Source organism: Alosa sapidissima, chromosome 18 (assembly GCF_018492685.1).
Source record: "Alosa sapidissima isolate fAloSap1 chromosome 18, fAloSap1.pri, whole genome shotgun sequence".
In the NCBI taxonomy this organism is placed as follows: Eukaryota; Metazoa; Chordata; class Actinopteri; order Clupeiformes; family Clupeidae; genus Alosa; species Alosa sapidissima.
In genome coordinates, this window is record NC_055974.1 from 2,766,432 (window position 1) to 2,789,650 (window position 23,219).

General features: G+C 44.4%; 1 protein-coding gene and 1 long non-coding RNA gene across 2 annotated transcripts in view; one reads left to right on the forward strand and one right to left on the reverse strand.

The window, feature by feature from the left end:
* eno3 (enolase 3, (beta, muscle)) lies at positions 1-10,038 on the forward strand. The gene is made up of 12 exons (XM_042070230.1): positions 1-142; positions 3,753-3,842; positions 4,076-4,171; positions 4,280-4,338; positions 5,039-5,108; positions 5,669-5,802; positions 6,010-6,232; positions 6,517-6,714; positions 6,904-7,105; positions 7,689-7,797; positions 9,538-9,596; positions 9,786-10,038. The coding sequence occupies exons 2-12, from the start codon at positions 3,758-3,760 to the stop codon at positions 9,850-9,852; spliced, it is 1,302 nt and encodes a 433-aa protein (XP_041926164.1). The 5' UTR covers positions 1-142; positions 3,753-3,757; the 3' UTR covers positions 9,853-10,038.
* LOC121689976 overlaps positions 7,142-23,219 on the reverse strand; it is a 21,313-nt gene continuing 5,235 nt past the window's right edge. Inside the window, exons 2-3 of the long non-coding RNA XR_006024952.1 lie at positions 12,366-12,369; positions 7,142-7,152 (exon numbers count right to left, since the gene is read on the reverse strand). This is a non-coding gene — a long non-coding RNA (uncharacterized LOC121689976). The remainder of the gene's footprint in view (positions 7,153-12,365; positions 12,370-23,219) is intronic.

A 23,219-nucleotide genomic window follows, 5' to 3' on the forward strand; every position in this document is an offset into this window, starting at 1 on the left:
CGCGCGACACAGTCCCTATCCCTCTTGCCATATATGGTGCCACCTCACAGAGGGCGTCTATAAATTGCGCGGCTGTATCAGACGTATGCACTCTGCAGTCCGCCTGGACGGTCCGAAACAAGCCCGACCCAACCACACACAGGTAATAATCAATGCACTTCCTGTGGTGCTTGTCGCTGCTATACTTTTCCCATGCCATTGTTGTTCAGTTTGTCTTCAGGTATTATATAAATGAACGTGAATCTTATTCTGGTCAGATTTTCACTTCAAGCTGGAGGGTTTGAAAATCAAACGCGTTCGACAGACATTTAATTTGAAAAACAGTGACTTGTTTGCAAGCGCATCACACGTAGCCTACTGCGCGCGTTTGTACATAGTGCGAGGAAACGTATGAGAACTTATCTCACTAACAATGGTCCCGTCCGCCGAAACTTGAGTTTCCCATTTCATAACTTAGGCTACTGTAAATAGAATAACCTTCCTGTACAGATGCGGCCATATCGAAAGGCATCTGACATAAGAGTTTGTGATGTGCCAAGGTCACGGGTATTGCCTTTAAGACCTCGGGTAGGCGACTGAATTTTGAACACAGCACCCACAGTAAATGTATTTATAGATGTTGAGAAGCTGTTTCTGATGGGTGGAATAGGCTAAATTGCACGTTCTAGATCCATGGTGCATGTTGCATGGAAATGCAGATACTGCAGGAAATAATCTAGGACTTCCTTGATAAACTGTGCAGAATGACTGGATGTTCTCTTTTATTATTTAACGACAAGTGCAGGCCATTTAATTGGCAGGCTAAAAGTCACCTGTAAAAGTGTGAATTCGCTTTGTGTCTCAAATAGGCTAGGCAGAGCCAGCTCTCACAGTGTAATCACGTCTCGAGCACGCCTCCATTGCGTCAGTGCAAGCTTTGTTGTGGAATACGAAAACCTCACAAAATAGTGATAACATTGTGCATGCCGGTACTTCTGTTGACGGAGATAACAGAGAGAGGACGCGATTGGATACAGTGGGTGGTGGGGCGCGCAAAGTTCGAGGAAGTTTTCAAGATAACCTAATGCTGTCACAGATCAACCAGATCCGGGATACAGTAGGCTCTCCGTGGTCCTCACGTGTGACTATAGTGAAGTGTATCAGTACAAGTTGACAAGGATTGGACTATATAGCAGAAGTAAGAGCCCTAGACTAATAGGTCTTAAGTATTTTAACTGTATATCACTGCCCATAGCATCAAAGCATTCCACCCATTCTAAAACTGTAGATTAATAAATTAAACGTTAATACTTCCAATAAAACAAAACATCTCCCACACAACATGCAAAAGGTCCCTTGACAGCCTTTTGCTCTGGGAGATGTAGCAGGTCAGTGCTAAGTCCTGTTCCAGGGCTGAACACTATCTGTTGCTCAAGGGTACAGTGTGTCTTCGTATGATGCTCCGTCACATAGAGCACAGACATGTTCTATGGATCTAGTATGTGCAATGTTTAACAGACATGGTAGTATCACTCACTTGAGACACAACTCCTGTCAGGAGATATGTTACAAGGGCATTGTGTCTCGTGTGTGTGTGTGTGTGTGTGAGAGAGAGAGAGCGAGAGAGAGAGCGAGAGAAAGAGAGAGACAGAGCTGTGAGTTGTAGTATAGAAGAGAGTATATATATTGTGAACCTCTGTGTGTGTGTGTGTGTGTGTGTGTGTGTGTGTGAGAGAGCGAGAGAGAGAGCGAGAGAAAGAGAGAGACAGAGCTGTGAGTTGTAGTATAGAAGAGAGTATATATATTGTGAACCTCTGTGTGTGTGTGTGTGTGTGTGTGTGTGTGTGTATGTCTACCCGAAACTCCACTGAACATGATGACGTTCTTTATTCTTCTGTGACATCTCTGAGTGCTCAGTTGTCACAAATTATTGATTTTTTCCCTTCTCGAGTGTGTGCACACGGATAGGTGGCTTAACATTGAGCACTATTTGTCTGCTGTGTCTGAATGAGACCCAGAACAACATACAGATCGTGAATGAAACCTTCCAGCCATATAGTTCACACATCTCTTAACATTATCTCCAGTGTCTTATACAGATACAGTTGGTTGTGTGAGGTGACTGTCAGATAGTGGTAAATATAATCCTTATGGGGATTTTGCACCACATGACTGTATATCAAAGTCCAGAAGGTCACCTCCAAGAGCTGCTGAGGCATATCAGCAATTGAAATGTGTGTGTGTGTGTGTGTGTGTGTGTGATTAGCAGCTAGTGTAATACAGTCTGGCCACACCTTTACAGAAAGGTCATCACACTGTCATTGAAAGGTTAGAGGTCAATGACTGGCTGAGTAAAGGTCAAGGTAAGTTTAAAAATGTGACAGATCATGTGCACAGCATGTGTGTGCATGCGCACACAGACATAGGCCTGTCTACACACACACACACAAGCTTAAACACACACCATTTGTACAAGATATCCACAACATATGTCAGTCTCTAGACTTTGAGACTTTACACTTGGCTAAACTACAACAGTAAAGTAAGATGCAGGCCTACTGTCTCCCTCTCACACACACACACACACACACACACACACACACACACAAAGGCAGAGAGACACAAATGTCATTGCATTTCCGCCACAGACACTATTAATAACCTAGCATCCCTGAGAGAGCAGCTGAGCCTACTTGAACAGCTGTGTGTGTGTGTGTGTGTGTGTGTGTGTGTTTTGTGTGTGTGTGCGTGCACATCTACCCCCCAGCATTGGAACAGAGAGTACAGTAGCCTAGCCTAGTCTCAGTATCCGCTTGTTAATATTTCCATATACATAATATCTGCATTTCCTGATTTCAACTGTGAAGCAGCACGTCTAAACACAAGCTGACATTAATCTGCAGGCTACGCGCATGTAATAAGACTATGCAATATGATTATATTACAGTTGAAAACAGTAGCCTAAAGATGGTTTCTGTATGAGAGGGTCTAAATGAAGTTCCTGTCGTCACAGTAAGCCCATTTTCCTAGCGTTTCTACAAACAGTCGCGCATATCTTGTATGCGTTGCACGCTATGCCACAGGTCATGTTTTGATCGTTTTACTGACGTCTATTTCTATTAAACTTTGCCTAGAAACACACGCCACTCCACCACTGAGCGTGTTAAACCTACTCCGATACGAGAATCGTGCGCTATTAGTAGATAAAATACGGCTTAGCACGTCCAAAGAGTGGTCCAACGCAAGCAAATATGCGACAGAGCGAGAGGGTGAAACCTAGGTGAAACCAAAGAGACAGCGGGAAGGGCATTGGGGAGTGGATAGCATGCGCTTGAGGCGGAAGAATTTATAGAATAATTTGAAAACGAAGTAAATTGATTACCAACACGTCAAAGAATGAACAGACGCATTAAAGAAACCACAACAGCCCAAACGGACCGCATAGAAGACTTGCAAATTGTGACGGGCTGCAAGGTTTAGCCGTGATTCACCTGATCATTGTCTTGATTGGGCAGATTGGTTCTCTCTACGCACTCATTGGTTGAATAGCCTGTTGTCAGTGAGCGAGAGTGTTATTAAAGGGCCATACAGTGTTTCTGGTTTTGGAAATGGTGCTTCAAAGACTTGCCAATGCAGGTGAGAAGGAAAATTGCCAGACGAACATTATTTTTCTTTCCATCAGGATCGCAAGAACACATACACACACCACAGGAGCACCATGCATACATATGTGTTTCAGTCGAGAGTAATAGTATTTTCCCCTCTCTTTTCAGTCAGGATGTCCATCACTAAAATTCACGCCCGTGAGATCCTCGACTCCAGAGGAAACCCCACAGTGGAGGTTGACCTTTACACCTCAAAAGGTAAACACTCAAATACATACACACACACACACACACACACACACACACATGCAACCATCACCATTTGTGGTATAACTACTGCTCTTGGAGTCAATCTTGCTTTATTACAAATATGTGAAGAAAATCTTGTATCACTTCCTCTATAGGTTTGAACCATTTTAGTTGTAGTTGAGGAGGTTGAGATGGAATTTTGAAAGGTTTTAAAAATTCAACATTCTTTCTCTCTCTTTCAGGTCGTTTCAGAGCAGCTGTGCCAAGTGGAGCCTCCACAGGTATCCATGAGGCCCTTGAGCTGAGAGATGGGGATAAGGGACGCTACCTGGGCAAAGGTACACACACACACACACACACACACACACACACACACACACACACACACACACACTTATACACACACACCTCAGCTGCTAAATACTTGTTCATGCTCTGATTCTTAGGTACCCTGAAGGCCGTTGACCATGTGAATAAAGACATCGCTCCCAAACTGATTGAGAAGGTGCGTTCATTTTGCTTTTGATACAGCCACATGCACTCCATGAATGCTATCAGTTGGCACACAGTGACAGTACTCAACATCATCTGAAGTTACAGATAGACCTAGTTACAAGGATACAAGGAAGTTTATGGTCACATGCATATAGGTACTGGAAGTAAGAAATGCAGTGAAATTATGTCTGGTGTCAGCCTATTTGTGCATTTATGGGGGGGGGGGGTAAAAAGTGCAGTAGAAGAGGGGTTTAGTAGATTAAGTGACAAGGGCTGCATAAGAAAGGTGGGGGAGGATTGGGATTGGGGGGCGGGCACCAACAAGGAGCACCCAAGAGCAACAGGGGCAAGGAAAAACTCCCTTACTAAGGAAGAAACCTTGGGCAGATCCACGGCTCAAGGGGCTAACCCAACTGCCAGGGGTCTTGGTGTGTGTATTGGGGGGATGACAGGGGAGATGGGATAGTGTGCTGTGTATGTAGTTGTTCTTATTATAGTTCTTACTAGTGTACTTACAATGTTTTCCAACATTGTCAACCTTTTCACCCATTGCAGTGCTTTGTCTAACTCTCTTCAGTTTCAATTTTTTATGCTTTATGGACGTCGCTATTATACAAAAATAAAAGGATAGAAGGATAAAAGGAATAAATGAAACCCAATTAATATATCTCTATCTATCTATTTTCCTCTGTCCCCATGTCAATGAGCAGAAATTCAGTGTGGTTGAGCAGGAGAAGATTGACAAGTTTATGATTGAGTTGGACGGCACTGAAAACAAATGTAGGTGCCTCTCTCTCCTCGCTACTAGTGAACTAGTGAACTCAGACCCATGCAGGTACCCAGAGGAACATTAGCTTTTGTCTCAAAGAATCAAAGCAGATCTTATTGGGGAAATCATTGAAACCTGACCCGTTTCTCTTAGACTCCCTTAGGAAAAATAAGTCGGAGACAAAGAGCATTTTAAGATCTAAAAGTTGAACTTCAATTGGACTTGGTCTAGAGAGATCTAATTTTGAATCCCCCCTTCCTCTGGGTGGCTATCGGACGTCTGTCAAGCTGTGATTTCTTTTTCTCCCTCTTTCCTTCACACTCACACCTCTTCCTCTTCTTCACAATGAGTGTTTCCTCTGCCTCTCTCTTTTTCTGCCCCTGTCCTTTGTTTTTCATTCCCTGTTTTCACCTCTAACAGGCCTGCTAACAGTCTATTCTCTCCTCTCACCTGCAACCTTGCCGTTGTATGTTGAAATGAGGATTCATGTGCGGTTGGTGTGTGTGTGAGGGAGAAAGAGAGAGAGAGGGAGAGAGAGACTAATTTTTTCGTCCCCTCACCTCTTCTCTAGCTAAATTTGGTGCTAATGCTATCCTGGGCGTGTCTCTGGCCGTGTGCAAGGCCGGAGCTGCAGAGAAAGGTGTGCCCCTGTACCGCCACATCGCTGACCTCGCTGGAAACAAGGAAGTCATCCTGCCCGTGCCTGTAAGTGTGTGTTTGTGTTTGTGTGTGTGTGTGTGTGAGAGAGCGAGAGATGAAGGAAGGGTAAAATGAGATTACATATGTTATCATGTCTCTTTATTCAAGCCATGTAACTTTTTCTTCCTCCCTGACTTTATCCATCCATCTATCTCTCTCTCTCTCTATCCATCCATCCATCCCCTGTCCTCTTGCACTGTCCGCCTCCTCCAGGCCTTTAACGTGATCAACGGTGGCTCTCATGCTGGCAACAAGCTGGCCATGCAGGAGTTCATGATCCTGCCCATCGGCGCTGCCAACTTCCACGAGGCCATGCGCATCGGCGCTGAGGTCTACCACAACCTCAAGAACGTCATCAAGGCCAAGTACGGCAAGGACGCCACCAACGTGGGAGATGAGGGCGGTTTTGCCCCCAACATCCTGGAGAACAATGAGGGTCAGTAGTGTGAGTCTGTGTGTGTGTGTGTGTGTGTTGGGGGGGGGGGGGGGTTGAAAAGGAGTGCCCAGCTAGTCCCCTAATTAGCATAACTCTTCATTCAGGTAGATCAGGTGGTTAGTGATATAACCTTTGTTAAGAAAGATCACAGGCAGAAGGAATACATGACAGGATTTTTACTTTCTGAAGCTGAGCTGTCCTCTAGTGTGTGTGTGTGTGTGTGTGTGTGTGTGTGTGTTTTGCCACCATTCTGGCATCTTTATGAACTGAGTTTCTCACTACAGCCCTTGAGCTGCTGAAGACTGCCATTGAGAAGGCTGGCTACCCAGATAAAATCATCATCGGTATGGACGTTGCTGCCTCTGAGTTCTATCGTAGTGGCAAGTACGACCTGGACTTCAAGAGCCCTGATGACCCCGCTAGACACATCTCTGGAGAGAAGCTGGGAGATCTGTACAAGACCTTCATCAAGGGCTATCCCGGTATGCACACACACACACAAACATACATACAATACATACCTGTACAGACATATACCTACATACAGACATATATGCGCACATTGCAAAGGCTTTCTTGCGGATTACACCAATATTCTGTCACCCATGCATGAAGGTGTACTTTGTCTCTCTCACACACTATCATTAAACATCTGTTGTGTCTTGTGTTAGTCATGTCCATTGAGGACCCATTCGACCAGGATGATTGGGAGCACTGGAGTAAGTTCACTGCCGCCGTCGACATCCAGATCGTCGGTGATGACCTGATCGTCACAAACCCCAAGCGCATCAAGGATGCCATTGAAAAGAAGGCCTGCAACTGCCTGCTGCTCAAAGTCAACCAGATCGGTTCAGTCACAGAGTCCATCCAGGCGTAAGTGTGGAGCCTCCTTGCTGAGCTGCGTCAGGGGGCCCAATGCTCTCCTCCTTGTGTAGGAAATGTGTAGACCTTCTCCCATCTCTTCCCCCTGACAGCCACCTTAACAGCCCTTACCCCTCCTCAGAAAACTGAGCAAAGTCAAAGGTTCTTTTGAGTTCCATCTACTGAGGTTGTATAACTAAATGGTGTCAGTTAGGCACTCCTCGTCGAGTGGCAAGCTGAGATCAGTATACAATAGGGCCTCCTCGTCGAGCTGTGAGCTGAGATCAGTATACAATAGGGCTTCCTCGTCGAGCTGTGAGCTGAGATCAGTATACAATAGGGCCTCCTCGTCGAGCTGTGAGCTGAGATCAGTATACAATAGGGCCTCCTCGTCGAGCTGTGAGCTGAGATCAGTATACAATAGGGCCTCCTCGTCGAGCTCAGGGGGCCTCAGGGGGAATAAGCCAATTAGTTTCAGTTGACAAAAAGCAAAAGTCTTTTACAGAACCTGGTGTTGTGGAAATAGTATGATCAAACACTGTGAACACTTCATCCACCTAGACTAATGTTTGTGTGTGCATGTGTGTGTTTGCAGGTGTAAAATGTCTCAGGCTGCTGGCTGGGGTGTGATGGTCAGCCATCGCTCTGGAGAGACAGAAGACACCTTCATCGCTGACCTGGTGGTTGGACTCTGCACTGGACAGGTACCTAGTTTTCTCTCCATTAAAAGGAATGAAATGTTTAGCGATCATGAAATTCATTCAATCTTTATTTATTCTGAGAGGTTCATTGAGGGTAGTCCTCATTTTCAGTGAAGCCGAGATTACACAGTAACAATGGAATAACGAGATATAGTATAATAATTGTGGAAAACTAAAACAAAATAAAACAAATAATAAGATGACCTACATAACATTATAAAGGAGGAAGGGGAAAATAAAAATACAGAAAATATTAATAATAAAATAATAACAATAATAAAATAACATTTACATAAAACAGGTACAATTTGACATAAGAAGGTTTGTGATTACAGATCTAAATTGATTATAGGAAAGTAGAGTTAATTTTTATGTTGCATTGGAGATTATTCCAGGAAGTAGGGGCGCCATAAAAAAAAAAGGCTGCCTTTCCCAACTCAGTGTGGATACGAGGAACCTTGAGCATCAAACAGTCATTTGATCTGGTCTGATAGGGACCAGAATTCCAAACAAGCATGTCCTGAAATATAACCTAGTAATTTAATAAATAATACAATACATGATGTCAACAAGCAGGAAGATAATGAAGAGCAGTAGTCCTACTCACTTGTGCACATATGCTATGGAAGATTGATCAAATCTAGCAAGAAGGAAAGTCGATGACGTGAAAGTGAAAGTAAGCAAGTTAAGGTTGCTTTTGATATAGTACAAAGACTCAAAATTAAGCAATAAACCCCGAGAGGCCGTAGGTTACACTGATTCTACAACAGCTAAGGGGCGTTGTTAGGCACGACGCGCTAATGGAGTGCCTAAAACCCCCCTTAGCTGTTGTAGAATCAGTATAACCTACGGACTTGAGTGGCTTATTGCTTTTCTAAAACTGTTGCTATAAATACCTGGCAAAGTTTCATAAAGTGAAGGCAAAGCAACGAGAAATGTAACGGTTTATTCATAGATAACCATTCTTCCGCCAATAAATATATTTCCTCTTTCTGAATGGTTGCCAAGCAACGTCGAGACACAGCTACTTTAACTTTTGTATCAAGTTATGGTAGCGCAGTAATATAGAACGCAATGCGGTCAAGGTGTATGTTTGTGTTGGATTTTATAACGGCATCATGATTCAGCCAATCACAATCATGGACCGGAACTATCAGTTTTAGAACTGGTGCTCTAAATACCGATTCTGTTGTCTTTGAAAGGTTCTCTTATTGGCGCATTTAGCCGCAATTTGGATGAACACCTGCTTTTACTATAGGTGGGAATATGTAGGCGCTTTCATGGGCAGTTTTCATACATATAGGGGAATACCTAATTAGGCCCATTTTATGCTTCTCCCCCCATCATTTTACACAGAACTCCCTCTTTCCCCTGACCCTCCTATGAATGCATATGCAGGACACAGAAAAGCGCAATTTGACATTCTCAGCTCCCGTGACAGGCAGTCTGTGCTTTCACCTGTTTGTACCTCGCCATTTTTTTTACACGCATGTTACGAAACAAATTCGCCTGAAGTGGGCGCAAAAGCATTAGTACATCTGGCCCTCAGTCTTTATGATTCCTCGTTTTCTTCTCTTCACCTCTCTTTCTTTCCCCTTCTTTTTGTCTCAAGGTTTGTCTGTCCCTGCCTGGACATGCCTTTCCTTCAGTCTGCTGTTATTTTTTCTCTACTTTTCTCATCATCTCTGTTTCTCTCTCTCTCTCTCTCTCTCCTGATCAGTTCATTTGTTTCTCTCCTTTCAGATTAAGACTGGTGCCCCCTGCAGGTCTGAGCGCTTGGCCAAATACAATCAGCTGATGAGGTGAGACACACACACACACACACACACACACACAACTGCAGTTAGTACAGAAGAGATCAGCACTGTTTGCCAGTTTGCATATGCCATCTTGGATGCCAATCTCTACACCTCTCAGTTTAAGTAACTGCCTTTGAGACAAATGAATGGATGGATGAATGAATGAATACAACTCTGCAATCTCATTCACAGGATTGAGGAGGAGCTTGGAGACAAAGCCAAGTTCGCCGGCAAGCACTTCCGTCACCCCAAGATGTAGACACTTACCACAGCAACACTGGAGCACACAAACACACACACCAACATTGATCATCCTCATCCATGACAACACCAGACTAAGACGGCATCTGACACACACACAAGCATATGAGGATGAGAGATGACCAACGTATTGTCAGATTTTCAGAATTCCACTTTTTGAAATAAAAAAGAACACATTGTGTTATTTCCTTTGTGTGTTTGTGTCCTTTGTGCACTATGTCTGAGCTTAATAGTCTGGATATAAAAGCAGAACAGGGCTGTTTTTTTTTTATTTATTTTCTAATCATATATCACCTTGTGTGCAAATTTGAAATATGAGATGCGTAACAATAATGCCCTAATACAAAATACAAGGAATGTTAAAACCAAAAGAAGGAAAAAAAAAAAAACAAGACATGGCAGATGAGCAGATGCTTGCGTCACCAGGGATGGCAAAGCAAGAGGCTACACTGAGATTCTGGAGGAAAAGATCAGGCAGATCAGAGACCTGTCCCAATAGGCATCATTGGACCATTAAACCATACAATGATCCAAAACATACAGCTAAACAAGGCAAGAAATGGTTAACAGAGAACAATACCAACATTTTAGAGTGGCCCAGCCAGGGTCCAGACCTCAATCGGTCAAAAAAGTTAGCACAAGGCTAAGGCCACAAAGTGATGGCAAATGATCGTTCCTTCCTCAAAACCCAGATTGCTGCTAAAAAGGTGCGGTCTAAAATCATTGTGGAGACATGGAGAGGCTTGGTAGGTATTATAAGAACCATTTCAAGAGCTTTGATGGTAAATAAAGATGTTTCCATTGATTATTTAAAAAGGGTATGAATCATTTTGGACATTTTTTTTTTTATACCATGTTTCTACCACATTGTCTTACAACCTTTTGGCATGTGGTAGTGTCATTTTCAGTCAGAACAAACATATTGGTCAAGAGAAAATCAACATTACATCAATATTTGCCAGGGATATGAATAATTTTATTCTTAACTGTATATATGTATATATATGCCTTAAAAGTATTTTCAAAATACAAAAATACAGTGTTTTATATTGATACACAATATGATTACTGTATTTTGTAGTTTATTTTGATACATTAAAAATGAGGGTATTAGGTATTTTATTTTGAAATACATCCTGATGTATTTTTGCCCATCTCTGTGCGTCACTATATTCTGTGGCAATCACAGTGACTGTGATGTGTTGCTGGCACTGACTGAGACAAACAGCTCTAAATGGCTGAATATACAATATAGGATGCAATGAACACTAGTTATGTTTTTGCCCACAAGCTTGTTTCATATGCATATCAATCAAAAGACTAAATTTCATTTAAATACAGGAAAATATAACACAATATGTCTATGTCTATGTCTTATCAAGTTATTCTGAGCACATACACATAATTTGATTATGCACCATGTAAACTGGTCTTGTTGTGGCCATTGGCCATTGTTATGTAGCCTACACTAAAATCATACACCACAATGAAAGGGAGCAAAAAAAGAGAATGATAGATAACGCAAACAGAAACTGACAAAGATTGAACTGAAAGAGGAGAAGGAATTCTGCAGGAGGTACATCACCTGGTTGGTTTTTTGTTCACAAACTGCAGCCATCTTGCATAAGAATAATATTCTATGTCTTGTGTATTTGCATGTCACAATACATTTTCAACCTTGTAACATATTGAAAGTACACTGTAATGGCACAAATCAAATGCAGCGTAGGCTACGCCCTCCAGAATTATTGGCACATTTGGTAAAGTTGACCAAAAGGTATAAAAAATAATATTTTGGTTATTCATTGTAATCTCACAATGAGGAAAACTCCAACCTTGAATGGAAGCAAATTTATTCTTCTCCATAGTCTTGACATGACTGGTCAGATCATCACCACATAGCAGCAAAAGGCCAGTCTGCACTAACGGGGCAAAGACCCCCTGTATGTATGTGTGTTGTAGTGTGTCTTTGACTTCTCGTTGAACATCCTGTCAGGTAAGATCAGTGGCTGGCTCTAAAAGTGCAGGGGGCTTCCCTCTTGTGGGCATCAGGGGAAATGTAGGAAAGTGTTGGATTCTCTGGTCGTTGCGTTGTGTTTTAGTTCTAATGGTCAATAGAGCTTGACAGCTGGATCAGGATCGGCGATCAAATAATGATTTATTGTAGATGGTAAAACAATGAATAACAGAACACAGGCTAAGTCTCGAACAGTAGGCTAAAACTTTCCCGACAGAAGATGCTTCTCGAGTCGCTTCCTCGATCTGTCTCCGAGTTAAATCCTAAGACAAAGCCTGTTATACTAAAACATACGAACGTAAATCATGCCAACGTGGCAGGTGCCAACCAGTGTACAAAACTGGCTCTGACCAGATGGAAGAATAGCCCCAACAGAACAACATGCTATCTCCCGGCCCGTGTTATCACTGATGTTCCTCTCGGATGTTCCAAAGCCCAGGGACGCATGACCTTCCTGATGGTAGACACAGACAGGCCTATGGATGAATAGACACAGGCCTAAGCCTCCCTTAGTGTCCACATCTGGTCAGGCATTTAGTATTAGACAAAGTTATGTACAATATGAACTTCTCCCCGTTGTATACTACACACAAAAGTAACATATGGAACACATCAGAATACAGTGAGAATGAATTCTACAAACATAGTAGAGTAGATTTTAAGCTTATCTTCAACATAATAATGAGCTCCCATGCTCATGCCCTTAGAGTGTAGCACTGTAGCTGCCTGTTGACTGCAGCAACCTGAGCTAGATAACTATAGTTCTACCAGAAAGACTCAGTAGACAGAATAGAATAGTTAACAATTTAATTAGTAAAGGAACGGCTTGGATGCAAGCATGATAGAGTCCTGAACAGGTAACAGTCTTTGGCGTAGGCCCAGTCTCGGATCCGTCCAGCGATGAGCGGATCTCGTCTCCTGCCGATGGATGAAGGCAGGGGCGGGGAGCCTACCCCCCACGACGAGACGGGGACCAACTGGTGGCGGTGGCTGAAGGAAGATGTGGTAGGCAGACCGTGCCCGATGGACGTGGACTGCTGGCAGAGGTGGCTGGAGGGGAGGTGGAGGGGACGTCAAAGTCAGCGTACTGAGAAGCAGAAGCAGTGTTAGGTGGTACGTATTTAAAGAGCCCACTGAATTCCTATAGGCTAGCGCTGATTGAATGAGTGAATGATCAGATTGCAGGGCTTTCCCGAAAGTAGGCAAAGCTAAGATTGGCTCCGTGTAAGCATGGGAGGAGTAAGTTACACTACGAGTCTTCCTAGTAGAACTTTCGCTGAAGCCATCATTTCTACCAGAAAGACTCAGTAGACAGAATAGAATCAGTTAACAATTTAATTAGTAAAGGAACGGCTTGGATGCAAGCATGATAGAGTCCTGAACAGGTAACAGTCTTTGGCGTAGGCCCCGTCTCGGATCCGTCCAGCGATGAGCGGATCTCGTCTCCTGCCGATGGATGAAGGCAGGGGCGGGGAGCCTACCCCCAAAAGGATGAGTGATGCCCGCCAGGGCGGTGACTCAGTAATCTGGTTCTGAGAGGAGCAGAGACATTAGTATACATACAAGATGAATTAAACAGCATGACTGGGCCTGGGTGAAGACGTTGTGCCAGGACGCCGACAGAATTTTAAAGTAGCTAGGTGTTAACCATAAACCTAGGGTTGTAGTGGGGCCCGCAGCATGCTTTCGCTTTAGTGGGATTTAGAAGCTTGACGAGCTGGGCAACCAGCGTCTAGGGCAACCTAGACCAATGCGGCGGCCGGGCAACCGGCGTCCAGGGCAACCTGGACCATAAGCACTTCACGATCTGGGCGCCCAGTGACTAGCAAGCTAGTACATCGTGACGAGCCAGGCCACCGGCATCCAGAGCAACCTGGACTTTACTGCCCTACAAAGGCAAAAGACCTTAACTCGTCAGAGTATGAAACTGAGAAAAATGACTTTAAAGTTTTTTTGTTGTCCAGCCAATTGTATGATAGGTAGGACACTGAAAATTTGCCAAGTAATTGTCATAATGAATACATGTATCTACATGAAAAAAAAATCAGCTCAAACTTGACCTTTGACCCTTATTTGGAAGTTACTGTATTCTGCCTTTGCATTATCTGCAAAACAATAATGGGTCATACAAAGGCAAAATACCTTAACTTCTAATTTATTGACCATTTGGACTTTTATCACTCTATAGAAACATTTATATGATAACAATGATAGCCTTAAGATAACATTTAGTGAGTTTTGTCTAGTAAGGCTTAATATTAGGCCTCCATCAACAGAATATTACAAAATACAAAATAATGAGAAGTCTACACTGGAACATTTTAAAACTTTATCGTTGTACTTAATTTAAGTAAAATAACACTTTAAGAGCCAGAAAACCAAAAAACAGCCACAACATGATCCAAGCCAATGCCATTGGAAACGTATGCAATTACAGGAATTTTGCCTGTCTGTGTCGTGTGGGCGGCGGAGGAGTCACACATTGATTGGATTTCTTTCTTGACAAATTAAAGGGACATCGACTTAAGGACATGCTGTGTAGTTTTGTTCGTATGGGAGTCAAATATTTTGCAACCAACACTGTCTAGCTTTAGCTAATAGCTTACTCATAGCGACACTTAAAATTGAATGACAACATCCGAACAACGTTGCACTTTGATAGATTTTAGGCTAGCTAGCCTGCACATAATTATATTGCGAATGGGCTTGCTGAAAACTTGTGATGGATTTAAACAATGGATTTGTCTTCTCAGTGGATGTTGTTTTCCATGGATTTTTTTTAAAGGTAAGCTACGATCTAAGTTCTATCTGCTGGGTTAGTTTGTGTGCGACATGTTCTCCTCGCCGGGGAGGGACGGGGAGGTGTATCGTGAGGCGTCCCCAACCCACTCGCTTTGTTTTCTGCCAGTGAGTGGACTTGCAGATTGGCAGGCAGCTAGCCACCCTGTATGGCACGAGAAAACGTGTAGTAGGCTACTAGTTAAAAGTATCCAGGCTTTGAGACATTTATGGTGTCTTACAGTTGCCTGGCACAACATCTATCATGTAGGCTATTTGTGGATCAGGAACAGTTAACTAGCTAACTAGGCTACATCCTAGCTGAATTTCACAAAATCTGAAGTAGTTAATGCTAGATAGTAAAACAACCACTGCAACATTTTCTTTTCACTTTATTGAAGTGTGGCTGAAGTGCTTCAATTAGGCCTACATACAATACATAGGCATAAGACACTCTGCCTTTGTTTTACCCACCACCAATGTTAATATGGTTTGCTGCGCTGAAATTACGGTGCACTGTAACTTAATTCCAGCGTTCTATAGAGCCGCGAAACAAAGCTAAAGAACCACAACTGATGTTACGGGCTATGCCTTGTCTTACCCTCTGCTTTTTGAAGTTACGGCAAAAACAGCATCTTATTTTGATAAGAAAACAACAAAATTGACTCAAGATATTTGTCCACATGATAAAATTGATGCCCATTGTTCCAAAAATGACAAAAACTAATTTTTGATAAAATTGAAGTTACGGCCTTTTGCCTTTGCACGGCAGTTTAGTGCTTATGCGAGCTGGGCAACCAGCGTCTAGGGCAACCTAGACCACGAGACGTGCCGGGCTACCGGCGTCCAAGGCAACCTGGACCATTAGCTGGGCAACCAGCGTCTAGGGCAACCTAGACCGACGTGACGGCCGGGCGACCGGCATCCAGGGCAACCTGGACCGAACTGGGCAACCAGCGTCTAGGGCAACCTAGACGAGCGTCACGAGCCGGGCAACCGGCGTACGACGCGACCTGAACCATGAGCTGGGCAACCAGCGTCTAGGGCAACCTAGACAGACATGACGGCCGGGCAACCGGCATCCAGGGCAACCTGGACCAAACTGGGCAACCAGTGTCTAGGGCAACCTAGACGTGCATCACGAGCCGGGCGACCGGCGAGAAGTGACCTGAAGCATAAGCGTCGAACGAGCTGGGCAACCAGTGAAAAGGGCAACATGCCCATGGCTGACACTAAATCACCACAAGCTACCGGCATGCTGGGCTCCAATATGTTTCAGCGATTAGTGCAAGGCGAATGCCAGAATTTAACCACCGCCACCAGGATTTGTGAAGGTAAAATGGGGTACCTGAGTTAACATGGGAGAGCAACTTCTGAGCATCGAAAATGTCAAGAGGAGTTAGTTTGATGCATCCTGATGGATGACGTGGATAGCCCTTTTTGGCCGGCAGTCTTGGCTGCGCCGATGCGGAATGAGTGAGAGGTGAACCTCTTTGAAGAGAGGTTACATTTAAGCAGCACGTTCGCTAGATGGCTGCTGAAAATCAGGTAAAGTGTGAGCCGTAGTTTAAGGTAGTGAACGGGGACCAGGGAAGCAAAACATGGTTAGGGTTAAAAGGTTAAACATAATGTACTCAGGATCAATGCAGGGGAATAGAGCTTGTGGTTGCAGATGCTTGGGACCGGAGCAATGAGTTAGTTGATATGGGTGCTTGAGTATATTTGCATCGAAGTCATGTGGTTTAATATTTAGGATAGATAAGCATTATGACTAGTTTTGTAGAAGACTAGTGCTTGTGAAGCCAGATGTGTGTTCTGGTTCGATAGCTCACCTGCAGCGGCTAGAGTGAGATGAATGCATTGAGCTGCAGACCCAAGGCCAAGATGGATGCGTGTGAGCTACGCCTTAGCACCTGCTCTTGGAAAGCCCCCCAAAATAAGATGAGCAGCATCAGTTATGCGAGGGAAGCATGACCTTGCGAGGTAGACAAAGGACTTCAGGACAATTCATGCCTGTATGTGACAGGAGGAAGAACATATGTAACTGAAATATGACGAGACAACGAACAGATGAGTGCTGGGGTACCACCATGGTGCTTATGCATCTCAGAGTGCAGAGGAGCTCTGAGAATGACTTAACGCGAGCTCGCTATACCAGCTGCACCACTGTGGCAGGATAGTACAGTTTAGAACTGGCTGCTGGAGAGACAATTGAGTAAAGGTAGCAATGAGGAGAGAATAAGCAATACATATCGCCCAACTGGATGCAGAAATTATATTAGTCATGCGCCAAGCACTGGCCCCTGAGTGGAGGGGTGTGCATTCACGTGACATTCCATGTGGCCAGGACATTTTTAATCAAAGCGACTGACAATGTACCCTGGGAATCCAGAGTTCTCACGGAAGCGTTTGCTCAGGGAGAGACTCGAGTCTGGCAAGGAGTATGATGCACGTAACTTTTGCCCCTTGCATCGCAGGGAACCAATATCTGTGTAGCTGGTATAACGGGCCAGAGGTGATCTAAACAGACGACAGACGTATCATCCAATTGCGTCGAAGTCCGGGATCAGGCAGTTAACATTGACCGTATAGCGGTATCCTGAACCATGAGCTGGGCAACCAGCGTCCAGGGCAACCTAGACAGACATGATGGCCGGGCAACCGGCATCCAGGGCCACCTGGACCAAACTGGGCAACCAGTGTCTAGGGCAACCTAGACGAGCGTCATGAGCCGGGCAACCGGTGACCAAGGCAACCTGGACAGTGAGCTGGGTAACCAGCGTCTAGGGCAACCTAGACCAACGTGACGGCAAACAGGTTAAAGCTAAAACAATTCTCCCACCATGCCAGTGCAATTAAAAACAATTTAGAAGGTAGAGCACAATAACGAAAAGTGCATCAGTGAGTTTTACACAGACAAGAGTTAGTTCTAGACAGGTGATAAGTGCTGGGATTAGGAAGGCTAGTTTTAAGCTGTGCTACAAGAGGAGATATCCTCGAAAGCGCTGGCCTTCGGGAGATTTGTGAAGACGGAGGGATGACCCCCTCCAGTATGAACTGGAAACATGATCCACACGATTGCGTGATTCCGTGAACCGGCACTGCCATCCCTGTAAGAAAGTAGATGTTAGTGTGATATGTGGAACTGCTTCTCCATTGACGAACTGCATCCCCTCAACGGAAGAGGGGAGGCATGATGCACCTGCAGGGGTTAGCAAATTAAAGATTGGGAGGAGAATGTAAAAGGAACTTGCACGTCCTCCCTGGCGCGATCACTTCGGGTGAGCATATCTGCCAAAACAAAACAGCCAAGGCAAAATAGGAGAATGGAAATTAGAGTATACATTATGCAGAGGATCCTGCTAAAACGGCAATTCGAGTCAGCAATCAATGTGACTGATGGCGTGACTAGATGGGCTGAAATCACACGGACATGCAGAGACCCGTTGTGTCTCAAGAGAGTGCATGAAGGGCGCGGCGTTGGCCTGAAGGAGACTTGAGTCTGCCAGTGATGATGGACCGCTCCGTTTGACCTGCGAGAAGGAAGGAGTGGTTAGACAGGCGACATGTAGCATCGTCATCGGTAAAACAACCAGCCAACGGCTACGTTGGTAGTCGTGATCAACGAACTTCCAGCATAGCCACCACTTAAACCACAACTAGCGAAATGTAAAATTGCCGACATAATCATGAACAGCCGGTAACCATTAACACCAATATATGGAGTGCTGAAGCGACCCACTGGTGGGCAGTGAGCAAAGTGAGGCCTGCCATAGAATTCTAGGAACCCAATACACGATACGGAATCAGAAAAGACATTTTAAACATACAAAAGACGCTAGAAGGATATGTTACATACACAAATGACACAGCTTCTTAATTAAAAGCTCAACCATGTGGGCATGAGCCCACACTGTGGTGTCAGCTCATGAACACTGACATAATACGGGCATTGAAAAGAAAACACCTATTATTGCCTAGATAATAGCTTGTGTGACATACTGGCAATTGATGACCATGGGCCGGCGTGCCGTCATTTTGGTTCGAGCTTTGGTGTAAGACCCCCCAAAATTGAGAACCCAGATAGCCGAGAACGTCGGGGACGTCATGGCATACCTGGGACATGACAGATCAGCGGTAGCTGAGAGTAGTTTGAGCAACGGCAAGTGCATGCAGAGAATCACCCGAGGAAGGCCGTGTAGACTTCCTACCAGAAGGTATGGGACACAATCCCAGATGATTAAATGAATACAACGATGAACTGGCTTCCCGCAGCCATGCACAAGGAGTGATACCTGAACAGAAGGTCCAGCAGACGAGTAGCCTAGCCTAAAGCCTATGCAGCCCAACGAGCAGCGAGGCAAATTAAGAGGCTACACAAAAAGACAACTGGTTTGACGACGCTCAACCAAGGTAGACATCGAGATGACCACAGTGAGTGTAGAACATCAATTAAACAGGTCTTAATACAGGGTTGGGTTCAACGGCAGCGTGGTGCAGGCCAGCAATTTACAGCACAAATCGCAAGGATTATAATATCAGCAGGAATTATGTAAGGAGGCTTAAGTGAAAGTTAAACCGTGTCAGACAAGTCAGTTTGTTTGCTGCCCGCCGAATATCGTTGGCAAGCAGGTTGCATGACTGTGGGTAGAGTGTAGCCCAGCTCGAGGAGCTTGGGAAGGGAGAGCACGATAACCTTACCAACCAGACACTGAAGCTTGAGAAATTGTTGCCGAAAACGACATGGGCCTGCAACAGAGTTGCGCGAGGACGGCGACCCGGCAGTAGGTTATCGTGAATTGAAGGCTGCAACAGCGTGAGCGTGACTGGCTCCGATATGCAGAGATTAGCGATGAAGCGACATGCAGTGGCCCTGACTGAAGGACGCACAGGTCTGAACAGCGCAGCAAACGAGCGCGGTAGGATTGTAACAAGTAACGCCACTGAGGGCAGAAGGGGCGAATGTAAAAATGCAGAGAGCCCAGGTCCACGTGGAAGCCTGAGCTAGGACGTCAAAGTCAGCGTACTGAGAAGCAGAAGTAGTGTTAGGTGGTACGTATTTAAAGAGCCCACTGAATTCCTATAGGCTAGCGCTGATTGAATGAGTGAATGATCAGATTGCAGGGCTTTCCCGAAAGTAGGCAAAGCTAAGATTGGCTCTGTGTAAGCATGGGAGGAGTAAGTTACACTACGAGTCTTCCTAGTAGAACTTTCGCTGAAGCTATCATAGGCTGCGGTCCTTCAATGTCTGCAGCAAGCTCCTCAGGATGTTTTACCAGTCTGTTGTTGCAGCAGCTCCCTCTTCTATGCTGTGGTATGCTGGGGAGGAAGCACTAAGAAGAGGGATGCTGGGCGAATGGACAGGCTGGTAAGGAAAGCTGACTCTGTCGTGGGAGCTGAACTGGAGTGTATCATTTCAATATCAGATAAAAGGACCCTGAACAAACTGATCAACATCTTGGACAATGACTGTCATCCACTCCAGAGCACTACAACAAAGCAGAAAATCTTGATCAGCTGGAGACGCTCACTGTCATTGACAGACTGAGGAAGTCATTTGTCCCCAGGGTCATATACCTCTTCAATGCTTTACTAAAAGGGAAGAGCAGAGATAGACTTCTCTGCATAGTCTGTCTGCCTCTCCACCTTCTCCACCACTTCCACTAACTCCTATAACAATGTTTGTGTACTGACTGTCCACTGGCCTACTGTTTTTACTGCTACACTGTTTACAGGCTATATTAGCTCATATGCACAACCCCCCTCCCACAGCCTGGATTGTGGCCTTACTTAATACTTGACTAATGGCTGTAACCCTATTACTTCAAACCTTGCACTGCTATAGTTTTTATATTACTATGTCTACATTATTGTCTTATATTGTCCATATTTATGTAATGCTGGTCTCTAGACTTTGTCCTTACACTGTTGCACTGTTGGACTTACTTATTTGCACCATCACCATGACACACACTCTCATAGAGCACCTTACCATACAGAATCACAGGGTCAGTCCCTGCCCTGTCACTGCACCTCATGCTTATACATTCTTAAGCACATTATGTGTATATTCTATTTAGTATTTTTAGCACTTTTTTTCATACTGTCTGTATTGTTCAGTGGATTTGTTATTTTTTATCATACTTTTTATGCTGTAAGTGTATGTTGTGTGTGATGTCTGTATGCTACTGAGACCTTGAATATCCCCTTGGGGATAAATAATAGTAATAAAGTAATAAAAATAATAATGAAGTATCTATCTATCTAGAACAGGTTGTTTTTGGGGTTTTTTCGTAACCGACAATACTCTGTGAAACAAACAGAGATCTATGTGAAAAATTGCCGGAATTCTCTTTTAAAAAAATGTATTTGTAAAATAATATTCTCTGTAGAAAACCAAGTTAGAAAACCAAGACTTTAAATTATGTTAACATCATTTAAGGGAGGAGGGAGGATCAGGTGGGTCTTCCCACCGTATTCCGTCCTTCTCACTAAAGAGGTTTTTTTTACCTTAAAATAACAGCTCCAAAATCATTTTGATGGCATGGGCAGTAGCTGCAGAAGCTGGGCTACTATGCAGTAGTCTGAAAAAATTCCCAGCTTCCACCGTTGTGCCCTTTAGCAAGGCATTTAATCCCAAATTGCTCCGGGGACCAATGGCCCTTGTAATATAACAAGCTAACTAAATAAATAAATAAATAAATAAATAAATAAATTTAAGTTGCTTCACTTGTAATAGGACTAAGCGAGTTGCTTGTAGCTTGGTAGGAACAGTGAACCCCTCCCACCACCGGTAGGCTAGTGAAGGTAGTGTTAGTAGTATTGACGTCAACAAACAGAAAAAAAAAATGCAGATGTGTAATCTGATGTGTCGACAGCATTTTATCATCTTTCATAGTAGAGGGTTTTCCGAGTGTCTAGTAGAGGGTTTTCCGAGTGTCTGTTTTTCTCTGACTGTCTTTCTGTTTCTCAGAACCTTATCTACTGCCTGCTGCATCTCCCTGTAGTCTTGCCTGTTCAACACACACAGCGGCAGGTCAGATAAGCCTTTATGTACTTCTGAATGTTGCACACACATCGCACACATAAACAAGGTTGGCCTTTGCGCTGCAGGCGGCTGGATTTGACACCCCTGCCCTGCTGCATGGGGCACAAGACATTCACACTAAGGAGATAATGGTAAGCCGCTGTCCATTTCACCAAAGAATACACCTGCTGACTAACTGGGCATACACACACACACACACACACACACACACACACACAGTAACACACACACGCACACACACACACACACATACAGACACACACACACAGACACGCACACCACACACACACACACACAGACACACACCACACAGACACACACGCACACGCACACGCACACGCACACGCACACACACACAAACACACATCCATTCCTCTGCAATTGCTATGCTAAACATTTTAATACATACCCAGTTCATACTATTACTACCATGAATTCAGTCCTGTTCACAGACACACAGACACACACACACACACACACACACACACACACACACACACACACCTCCCTCCATTCTCTGACGTCAATGCAGGCGGGTGTGTGTGAGAGAGAATGGGGTCTTGGGTTTAAGAGTGTGTGTTGCTTAGTGATGAGCAGTAGGCATAAACTTCAGCACAGATTTAACTCCCACAGACGTACACACAAAGTGTGTTTGAAAAAGAAATATGCTATGTTTGTAGTAGGTTCATTTTTTTATTCCAAGCCCTGATGAAGACCTCTGCCTTAGGTCGAAACATGTTGGCTTTTTAATGAAGTAGCCAGTTACAATAAAGGGTTATTAAAATGATCCACATCCCTTCCTCGCTGTCACCGTACTTGGAGTGCCTGTATTTTTATTTGTTTAATCTTTTGTTTTGCTTATTTTTATCATGTGAAACAGCTTGAACATGCATTTAGGTTTTCTGTAATAAGTTCAGTTCAGTTTCCTGAAATACTGTGACTGTACTATTCCTGTGTGCGTTTTGTTCCCCCAAGTTTGTGTGTGCGTGTGTGTGTGTGTGTGTGTGTGTGTGCGTGTGTGTGTGTGTGTGTATGTGTGTGTGTGTGTGTGTGCGTTGGGTCTTTGCTGGCAGAGCTCTGTGGCGCTCTGTGGGGTCACTGCACCGTGCGTCAGAGAGATGCTGTGCTGGAGGGATGTATGCAGACGAGAGGAGGAGGAAGAGAAAGTGAGGAAGAGAAAGGGAGGCCTCTCTCTCTCCTGTGCCCCGCCTTCTCTATTCGCTGCACATCCATCTATCACTCTCTCAGACAGACACACACACACACACACACACACACACACACACACACACAGAGCAATGAGTGATGGCAGGACTAATTGAGGTTAACCTTTTTGAAGCCCCCCTACTACCTAGACATACACTCACACACAGAGCACTCTGACGTCAGTCTCAGCATACTTACTGAGAATGAGGTAGAGGTTGCAGGGTGTCTGTAATGGCATTCTCTTTCGACTCCACTCGGGTGTCGGTGGGCTGTTGAGAACAAAACAATAGAATCTGACTGGTATTGACTAAAGTAG